At 40.7% G+C, this 11,272-nt stretch overlaps 1 protein-coding gene across 1 annotated transcript in view; it reads left to right on the forward strand.

Moving 5' to 3' along the window:
- The window catches only part of LOC125308049 (ceruloplasmin-like), a 36,947-nt gene extending 27,894 nt beyond the window's left edge, over positions 1-9,053 (forward strand). Inside the window, exon 5 of the mRNA XM_048264261.1 lies at positions 8,762-9,053. Coding sequence (XP_048120218.1) covers positions 8,762-8,835 — 74 coding nt within the window. The 3' untranslated portion in view covers positions 8,836-9,053. The remainder of the gene's footprint in view (positions 1-8,761) is intronic.
- Positions 9,054-11,272: the final 2,219 nt, after the last annotated feature.

Below are 11,272 nucleotides of genomic sequence, written 5' to 3' on the forward strand. Positions count from 1 at the left end.
ACTAAAACTGACTAAGACTAAGATACCTTTAGTTTTCTTTTGACTAAAACTAGACTAAAATGACGAGACTTTTAGTCGACTAAAACTTGACTAACAAAAATGATATTTGAATGACTAAATATGACAAAGACTAAAAAGGACATTTCGTCACAAGACTAAGACTATGACTAAATTAAAAATAGGTGACAAAATTAACACTATACTAGCCCTAAACATACTAACCCTAACCTACTAACCCTAACCATACCATACCAACCCTAACCATACTAACCCTAACCATATCAACTCTAACCCATACTAACACTAACCATACTAACCCTAATCATACCATACTAACCCTAACCATACCATGTACTAGCTTTTGACTTCCCGAAGTCCACAATAAGCTCTTTGGTCTTCTTGGTGTTTGGAGCCAGGTTGTCGTTGGTGCTGGACCTCCTCCCTGTAGGCCGTCTCTTCATTGTTGCTGATGAGACCAATCACTGCAGTGTCGTCTGCAAACTTGACAATGATGTTAGAGCCATGTACAGGTGTGCAGTCATAGGGAGTAGAGGAGAGGGCTCAGCACACGCCGGTGTTCAGGGTGAGGGTTGAGTAGGTGCGGTTATCTAACTTAACAGACTGCGGCCTGTTGGTTAGGAAGTCCAGAATCCAGTTACAGAGGGAGGTATTGTTGCCCAGTTCACTGAGTTTGGTGATCAGTTTGGAGGGGATGATGGTGTTGACTGCTGAACTAAAGTCAATGAACAGCATTATCACATAGGTGTTGCTATTGTCAAGGTGGGACAAGCCAGAGTGAAGTGCCGTAGAGATACCATCCTCCGTGCTCCTGTTCTGACGGAAGGTGAATTGGAAGGGGTCCAACTAAGTTACCATAACCTCCCATGTAAAAGTGTTTAACAGCCAATTATCTCATCTTAGTTGTAGGGAATACGTTCGTATTTCAAGTGATAGAATTAAGGCGAGACATGGCAGGTGAAAACATCGTTTTTTCATGCACTGGTCAATTTCGCGATTTTGGGCTAATTTGCTACCTTAGCATGTATTCTTTCACACTACTACAACAACAAAGTCCGATTTACACATTTAGGTGTTTATTTCATTACATTTTGTCTACTCGCGCCTGTATATTTCTCCTAAATTCACCAAAAGTTAGTCTTCTAACGTTTCATGCTCTACCGCGACCGTGATACAAAACATATCATGTGTAGTACCGTTGGAAAGCTCTGTTTTTCCTGCATGACGTTGTGCTATCCAAATATGGACACTTCCTTTGTAACCGCAACGAATCGCGAAAGTTCAAAGGCGAGTCTAGGCTGAGAACGGAATCGCTTGGCTGTGTTCCAAGGCTGTTTTCTCAAATTGAGTTTTTCTCATTTTCCAGTAAAAACATCTCAGCCTATGTAGTACCTATGTACACCAAACTTTCCAGTTATACACTTAGCAGTATTCTGAAGATATTTACCAAGGGATTTGTTAATAAATCATTCCTGGCCCGATTTATGTGATATTTTAATCAAAAATATATGCCAAAAATTCCAAATTTGGATTCCAGTTTCTTCCAGTAGCAGCAACTGGAATCCATGCATTTCCACTGAATTATTTTTGGAATCTGATCCCTTATTATACCTGTTCATTCTTACTCGTTGCTCGACTTATTGTGACTAAATTCAAGATGGCTGCAAACGTTAAACTTTGTGAAGATACTGTCTATATAAATCGTCTTGTAAGTAAACTACCAGTGCTTTTTCAAAGTTCTCAATGTCTCGTTTTAAATGTCAGGGCCCTCGGAAGTCTACCAATGAAGTGTGGAGATACATTGAGCCTCGTAAATGGGTGTAAAACAGTGATTTGTTTGCATGGCTAGCCCGATGCCGAAGCACCACTATTGAAAAAGCTGTTGGTAGCATCGGCTAACTAGCTCCAGATTTTGGAGTGCAGGGGACAAGCCGAGATGGGCTATGAGACATACGTTCACACTCGGTATCATGTTTCAATACACTTTAGGTCAATATCACACCGGAATTCTCCTTTAATGCCGAAGAATTTGAAGGCTATTTATTTGAGCCAGAATATTCTGCAGATGAAATAAGGCAACGGAGGGAACAACAGCAGGCAGCTCTGGATAGTAGCAGTAACGTTAACGCCATCGTTGCAGCTGACCGTCCTCGAGTTGACAGCAGTTGGTGGTGCTCTTGTCAACATTGCCCACCACAACCAACAGAAGTGGAGTCACTTTGTTGTCAGGAGTGGAACCGCGGTCAGTTTTTGCTGAGAGAGGCAGAGGAGATGGGGGACGCATCCGAGCTGTCCTGCCTAACCCAACACAGCAGCTTTTGTGCGCATCTGGACAGAGGGGTCCTGGAAACGTTTTTCCACTTGGAAAGGATTAATTGGAGGAAAAAGAGAAGATCACAGGGCCCAGGAGGACAAATGTCAAACAGACAAGTAAGTTTATCATATTTCTGTTTTTCTGTACGTTATGTCTGCTGGTTGCTAATAGGTAGCGTAATGTAGCTGCTAAGCCCATAACAAAACAACACCAGAGTAGACTAGTGCTACAGTCAAAGATCCTTGATTACTAGCTCCGCTTGAACCCTCTCTGCTACAGTCACTGCATGTTCTGAAACGGAGGCGGTTACAGGGCTACCATCTCTAATTTTTGATATGAAATGGAATTCAGCTAGTAAATGTGCTAGGAAGACATTTAATTTATCTTATTTTCTTCTAACCAGTTTCGTTTGGTTGGCTATCGTATCCTTCTGGAATGGGTGCTAAGAGGCGAGCGTTTGGGGAAGCACAACCGAGCAGTACTCCCCGCCTGCCTCGTTGATGTTGTAAGGCAGCGGTATGCGTCCCCTGACGGCCAATACAATGGGTTCCTCGAGGTGAGAGAGGCAGCAGAAGGAATCGAGTAGACTACTACTCAACAAATGTCAATAGTTCTGGGTGCTCTTAATAAACATTTATTTTGTTCTTCGACCCTGTGTTTTTTTTTAATACACTTACCTGAATACACATAGCCAAGCTATTTCTTGATCATAACCTCACAAATGCACAGTCTAGTAATTATACATGTCTAGTCATTTTTAGCCCCACATGTAACGGTGACACACATTCTGCCATAGCAAACTTTAGGTTGCAGGAATTCACATTCACCTTTGGATTTGTGCTACATACAATTATTAGAAAATGTGGACACGTTTATATCTAGGACAAATGATTGTAAGCCAAAGCCATTTCACTCGTGTAAATAAACATGACTGTAATCCTAAGCCATTTTCACTTCTGTAAGCATATGTGAAACATATTGCCTAATTGAATAAATATTTAACTCGATATAACAATACTAGCTGTTGTGAAAGTAATGACACAGGCCACTGATGCATTAGCAAACTGTAAAGAGAGAATCACAAGACTTTTTTTACAGTACAGATACAGTAAAAAAGTACAGAAAGTACAGATACAATATAAATAGACACTGACACTGAGTTACTCATTTAGCAAAACGACTCTTGTGTTTCCGGGCAGCATCATCTTTGGATGGTTTGGGGAGTGTTCCTATGTTAGCAGGCAGGTCAGGTTTTAGAAGAGTTGAAGATGTGTCCCTGAAGATGACTGTAGGATCATTCCTCCTCTCCAACAGCAACTGCATCAATTTTGTTCTAAAGTTGACTGTGTTTTGCTGATACCTCTTTCTTGTGACCCATTCTTTTGAACGCTTGCTCCATTCTTGAACGATCACAGGTTTTCCTGTAAGATATGAAAGGATTATTTGAGCAATTATAGTCTGTTTAATATATATATATATATATAACAGGGTTGCAAATTGAGTCATAACATCATAAATCTGTAGAACTCCATTAGAAATTCTGATATTAGGCCTATCTATTGCAAATAATCACAAATATCTAACCAGAATTTGTTTATTTTCAGCTCTAATTGAATCTCAACATGAATTGTGGCACACTATGCTGCAATGACGCTGTACTAACAGAAGAAATTCTGGCAATTTATTTAAAATATGTAAATAATGTTTAATTATACAAATACATTTATTTTTATAATTTAACTCAGCACATTTAATTATAAATATATCATAGTTAACAAAAAATACCTTGATAACTATGATAATAACCATGTTACTTTAATTAGAGTAACAGGGTTGCGAATTAATGCTAATATAGCATCTACCTTATGAACAGAAGCGAGCTGTGAAATTTAGCTATTTTACCAAGGTGAAGGACCAATGTGGTTATACAAATACAGAAAATAAAAAATTGAATTATTCAACATTAATCTTAAAACATGAGTAACAGGGTTGCGTGGCTTTTGTCTACCCATGTTTTTTGAAAATGATTGGATGATGTCATTTCTTGTTTGTAATATGACATAATATTTTAACCCTTCATCAGCCAGGCAAAAATTGTATTGGTAACAGGGTTGCATGCACATTCGGGGACACAACTTCATGGCACAATAGATAGTATTCAAAATATGTTATAAGCAAAGAAATTATTTTTTACAGATACAATAGATGCATATCCACAAAATACTGCAAAAGATAATATATTAAAGACTTATTTTAGCCGTTCAATTTGGTTTAAAAGTTGGTCATCAGGAGCCGGGGACAGGATAAAAACCCCATTTTAAGGGGTGTTCCAGAACTAATCGGTATTTTTAATCATGTAAAGAAACCACTTTTCCCCAGCAGATTATTATGTTTTGCTTTATGACAGTTTCACTTGCAGGTTATCTGAACATTTATGTTATTTTGTACTTGAGTATTTGAAATATCAGGTGGGGGACACCAAATGTCCTCTAATTCTGGAATGTCCCCAATAACGCAGAAAAGTCGCTTTAACCTGATGCTAAGTGACAAGTGCCTTTGTCTACATGTCCACTCCAACACACTGTTTGACACTATGCACTCATGCTGGTAGTGGAAGTACCCGTCTAAAGTCAGTGATTAAATTGTTGTGTACTGCACATCAAATGTCATGATTTTAACCAGGAATGTGGTTAACAGCTATACTGACATACCCATCACAAGCTTTAACTTATAGTGGCAGATTGTACTCACTCTTCGCAGTATCAAATTGATGATCGACCTCTTCATATTCCTTGCGCATTATTTTGACACTTGACACTTGTGGAATGATCAGTTGCCAAGACCTCCACATGTAGGCCGTAGTCAAGTAGATGGTCCAATCCACAACTGAGGGCAACAGTCTCCATAGCCCCTGAGCTTGTGGTCTCAGTCACCTAAAAAGGGGCATAATAAGAGATAGAAATGACAAAGTTTTAACACATACAAATAAAATATATTCTTATTATTCTTCTTCTTATTATTATTATTATTGATTGAATTTTTATTCATGTGACGTACCTGGACCAACTCTGAATGGACAATTTCCCTGCCGGGGTCAGCCATGAAAGTATAAGTTCAAATTCTTACCCACTCCAAAGTACACCTGAGGCAAATTCCAGACAATCTATGTAAATGTCTGTGTTGATAGAATAGTGTAAGAAATACAACTACCCTTGCATCGCGTTGCAATAGTTATACTTTGGTCCCTAAAGTTGTTAGTAGTCATTTTGCAACTCAGCGGCGGACTGATATTACCAAGGCTACTACTAGGTATCCCCATTGGAGTGCGCTTTACTGTTTACTTTTTCGTAGCAGTACTACTAACCGGAGCAAGTATAATTCGCGCTGCTAAAAAAACTAGTCCCTCAAAATGTAATGCGATCGTTGAAATGCAAGGATAGAATAACGTTAGAAATAACACTGTCAATACAGACATTTACATCGATAGTCTGGCGTTATAATTTATTTGCCTCGGGTGTAAATATGTCTGATCATCATTGTGTATCTTTTAATATTGTACTACATACTCCAAAAATTCATCCCGAAATTGCAATCAAATCGCGACTCTTGGACATTAGAGCAGAACAGCAGTTCATAGCTCTTATAGACTCCATAAATTTAGATATTTTACATCATCCCATTGATCAAATGGTAGAGGCTCTTAATCGTGAATTAGGCTCTGCTTGACAGAGTGGCACCCTTAAAGACTAAAAAAAAGGCCCTGTAGCAAACTGACACCTTGGATGAGCGAAAATATCCATGATCTAAAAAATCATGTAGGAAAGCTGAGAGAACATGGAGAAAAACTAAGTTACAGGTTCACCGTGCCACTCTAAAAAGAAAAAATTGCAAATTATAATAGAGCTATTCGAATGAGAGGAGGAACCACTTCTCTAAGGTAATTGCTGAAAACAGTAGAAACTCTAGGGTGTTGTTCTCTACCATTGATAGGCTATTGCATCAAACACCTTTTGACACACTCAGTCAGGCATCCTCTCTAAGATGCTAAGAATTTGCAGACTTCTTCAAAAACAAAGTCATTTCTATAAGGGAGGCTATTGGTAACACAAGTAATATGTTTGATAGTACACCCAAAACAGCCCCCAAAATTAAGGTCCTTTAGCACTATTACTCAATCTGAGCTTGGTAAAATTATAACTCAAACCGGCTCTTCAACATGTGTTTTAGATCCAATCCCTACTACATTCCTCAAAAAAAAAAATATATGAAGGCTTAGCTCCCTTTTTTTTTTTTTTTTTAAATACCTCATTAGAAACAGGTATATTTCCAACTGCTTTTAAAACCGCTGTTGTGAAACCTTTACTTAAAAAGTCAAAACTTGACCATACCAATCTGAGCAACTACAGGCCTATATCAAATCTATCGTTTTTGAGCAAAGTACTTGAAAAAGTTGTTTGCAATCAGTTAAATACCTTCCTCAACGAAAACAGTATCCTTGAAAAATTCCAATCAGGTTTTAGATCAAATCACAGCACAGAAACGGCTCTAGTAAAGATAGTCAATGATCTCAGACTAGCTACCGACTCAAACAAAGTCTCAATCCTTATTCTTCTGGATTTGAGTGCGGCATTTGACACCATTGATCATAGCATCCTAATTCACCGCCTTGCAAAGTGGGTGGGTCTCTCTGATAATGCTCTAAACTGGTTTCAAACCTACATTACTGGCAGAGATTTTTATATCAGTCTAGGAGATCATGTATCTGAAAAACATGACTTGCCTTTTGGTGTGGCCCAGGGGAGCTGCCTTGGTCCCCTGCTATTTTCTCTATATATGCTCCCAATGGGAAAACGTCATAAGTCAGCATAATGTAAACTTCCACAGCTCATGCAATGATACCCAATTGTATCTTTCTGTGGAGCCAACTAACCCAGATGGCCTTTGCTCCCTCACTGCATGCCTAACCTCCATTAATCAGTGGATGAGCAAAAACTTTTGAAACTAAATGATGACAAAACAGAGGTACTTCTGGTTGGACCAAAACTAAAGCGAGATATTATTCTTAGTAATCTGGGGAACTTGGCACACCAGGTCAAACCAAAAGTAACAAGCCTCGGTGTCATCTTAGATGCAGAGTTAAGTTTTAAGCCCCATATCAGTAAAGTTACTCAGACAGCCTATTTCCACTTGAGAAACATTGCCAAAGTCTGCCCCTTTTTAACTCAACAAGATGCAGAAAAGCTAATTCACTTTTATCACTAGCAGGTTAGACTACTGCAATGCACTTTTCACTGGTCTTCCCAAAAACATCTAAAGAAATTGGCACTCATACAGAACTCTGCGGCTAGACTTTTAACTAAGACTAAGAAGAGAGAACACATCACCCCTGTGTTGGCTGAACTGCACTGGCTCCCTATTTCCTATAGAATTGATTTTAAGGTTATGTTAATTACTTACAAAGCTCTGAATGGCATAGCACCTTCATATATCTCTGAGCTTTTAATATCTTATCAACCACAAAGGAAACTTAGATCATCCAATTCTAATCTTTTAATCGTACCCAAAGTGCTCCACAAACAAAGTGGAGAAGCTGCGTTTATCCATTATGCCCCCCAAACTATGGAACACCCTGCCTCTGTACATCAAGCAGGCGAGTTCAGTAAATATTTTTAAAAAAAGATCTGAAAACATACCTGTACAGGAAAGCTTTTAGTTAACTCATCTTATCCTGTAGACTACATTTTCAGATTATTCTACATCTGCTACTATTGGAGGCTTAGCCAGCCAGAAGCGGATGGGCTCCCCCCTATTAAGTCAGGTTCTGCTCAAGGTTTCTTCCTGGAATATGGGAGTTTTTCCTTGCCACAGTTGCCATATGGCGTGCTTGTGGGGGTAAGAGGGTTAAGGCTGCCAGTCTTATGGCGTCATTTTCTATATTTTTGATATGTTGCTGAGTATAACATAAACAGCAAAGAAAAGTGATTGATAATGACTGACTGACTATTATTGTGTTACATGTTTCAAATGTAAAGCACTTTGAGCTGCATTCTGTGTATGAAAGGTGCTATACAAATAAAGCTTTATTATTATTATATTATTATTACTTTGGAGTGGGTAAGACTGTCTTTAGTGGCAGGCTAGCACATACCGTTGACTTGCGCTAGCCTAGCACCTGCGAACTCTGCAATTAGAAGGACTGGATGAAACGTGTTGAAAACGGTCTCCACTGATAAATATCACACTTGCTTACTTGGAAATGAGGTCCTATGTCCAAAATCCTGAACCACCCCTTTAAGAGACACAGACACACACACAGTTACCCATTAACACAGTCATTAGTTGTTTTGAATGCTCAAGAGTCCTTAAGATTGTCTAAGACTGTTGTCATGGTTTCACTGTTCTAATACTGTTGTCATGGTTTCCTTGCAGCGGCCACACCACCTATCCCCTTTGTTGTCATAGTTACCATAGGGGCACTGGTCATGAAATTTGTCACTATGTAGCATGGAAGAGACCCAATCGGCAGGGATGGGATGGGCAACTTCAGATCTTGGCATTGAGCAACACTGATCAACAATAAGAGTTCCTGAACACAACCCCTCAACCTGGCATTAATAGGAGTTCTTGAATACAACCCACAACCTGGCATTAATAGGAGTTCCTGAACAAATCCTGAACACGCTTAACACTCTGTGATGAAATAAATTATTTATTGCCTCCAGTCTTGACTTGTTTTATACAAAGAATGTCTGTACTGACTAGGGGTTAGTCTCTAGACCAGGGGTTGGTCTCTAGACTGTTCCCACCATGTAATTTTTATCAGAGGGAGAGTAATGCCTGACTTTAGAATATGGAACCAATTCATGACTAGTACAGTAAGTACATACTGCATAGGTGTTACTGATGATAATGTGCTTGCTGCTAAGAAAAAACAGTTTCCACTTTAGAATGGGAGCCATTTCCCCAGTTGTTAAGTGATGTTTGACACAGCAACCTGGACAGTGAAATACAGCAATGAGGTTGATTCATATACTTGCTTATTCTACAACTGTTCCCCCACTATTTGGAATTTATTCAGACAGTATACTAGTAGGTTATACATATTCTTTTGGTACTTACTACTAATTAGTAAGTAGAGATCAAGGCTTACTAGGCCATTATTAAGATTATATCAAGAATAAAGGCCTAATTAGTCATGAACAAGAAATTTGTGAATACATGCCTAACAATTGATTAATGTTGCCTAACACATGCCTTACAAGTCACTAATACAGGCATTAATTAGGTATGTATTAGTGGCTAACGTGTGAACCTTAAAATAAAGTGTTACCAAAAATATAAATAAAACAACACAAAAAAAGTCAAGAAAGAGCAATTGTCAACAGATGGAATAGGCAGTTTTAAACAGATGTGTTTCTGAGTTGTGATTTGGAATGGGGGAATAACCCTAACAAGTCGATGTTTCTGAGTTGAGGTGGTAATGAATTCCAGAGACGGGGAGCAGAGCCCCAGACAGGTGTGAATGCTCTGCTCCTCATGGTGGTGAGACAGACAGGTGTGAATGCTCCAATCCCCATGGTGGTGAGACAGGTGTGAATGCTCTGCTCCTCGTGGTGGTGAGACAGACAGGTGTGAATGCTCCAATCCTCATGGTGGTGAGACAGGTGTATGGAGGAGGAGGATCTGAGAGAGCGGGAGGGAGTGGAAACATGGAGATCAGATAAATATGGGGGGGAGTGAATGACCTTGAAAGTAAGCAGGAGGACTAAATTGGATACGGAATTGAACCGGGAGCCAGTGGAGCTGTTGGAGGACAGGAGTGATGTGGTGGGTGGAGAGCCAGTGGAGCTGTTGGAGGACAGGAGTGATGTGGTGGGTGGAGAGCCAGTGGAGCTGTTGGAGGACAGGAGTGATGTGGTGGGTGGAGAGCCAGTGGAGCTGTTGGAGGACAGGAGTGATGTGGTGGATGGAGGGGGAGTGATGTGGTGGGTGGAGGACAGGAGTGATGTGGTGGGTGGAGGGGGAGTGATGTGGTGGGTGGAGCTGTTGGAGTTCTGATGTGGGCAGCTGAGTTCTGGACCCAGTTGAGATTTATGGAGGGAAGCGGAAGAGGAGAGAGTTGCAGTAATCCAGACAGGAAGTGACGAGACTGGACAGGAAGTGACGAGACTGGACAGGAAGTGACGAGACTGGACAAGGATGGAGGCAGTGTGGGGGATGAGGGGGGCGGAGGCGATTGATGTTACGTAGGTGGAAGTAAGCAGGCCGGGTAATGTTACTGCTGTGGGATTGAAGGGATAGTGTGCTGGATGACTCCCAGACTCCTAACCTGGGGGGAGGGTGAAATGGAGGAGTTATCAATAGTGAGAGGAAAGCTGTCCATTTTTGGATAAAGTGGATTTGGTGCCAATGAGGAGGACCTCGGTTTTGCTGAATGGTGGTGGTGGGGGGGCGGGGCTTTCTTCTAAAGTCCACTGTCATCTCCACAGTCTTCTTGGGGTTTAACTCCAGGTGGTTCTGACTGCACCACTGGACCAGCTGTTCCACCTCCTGCCTGTACGCAGACTCATCACCATCCTGGATCAAACCAATGACGGTGGTGTCATCTGTAAACTTCAGGAGTTTTACAGACGGGCTCTTTGAGATGCGGTCATTAGTGTAGAGGAAGATGAGCAGCAGGGAAAGGACACACCCCTGTGAGGCGCCTGTACTGATGGACCGGGTTTTGGATGAGATGCTCCCCAGTCTGACATGCTGCTGCCTGTCAGTCAGAAAGCTGATGATCCACTGACAGGTGCTGGCAAGCACTGAGAACTGGGTGAGCTTCTGATGTAGGAGTTCAGGCATGATGGTGTTGAACTGGGTGAGCTTCTGATGTAGGAGTTCAGGCATGATGGTGTTGAACTGGGTGAGCTTCTGATGTAGGAGTTCAGGCATGAT

This window comes from Alosa alosa, chromosome 15 (assembly GCF_017589495.1).
Source record: "Alosa alosa isolate M-15738 ecotype Scorff River chromosome 15, AALO_Geno_1.1, whole genome shotgun sequence".
NCBI lineage: Eukaryota > Metazoa > Chordata > Actinopteri > Clupeiformes > Clupeidae > Alosa > Alosa alosa.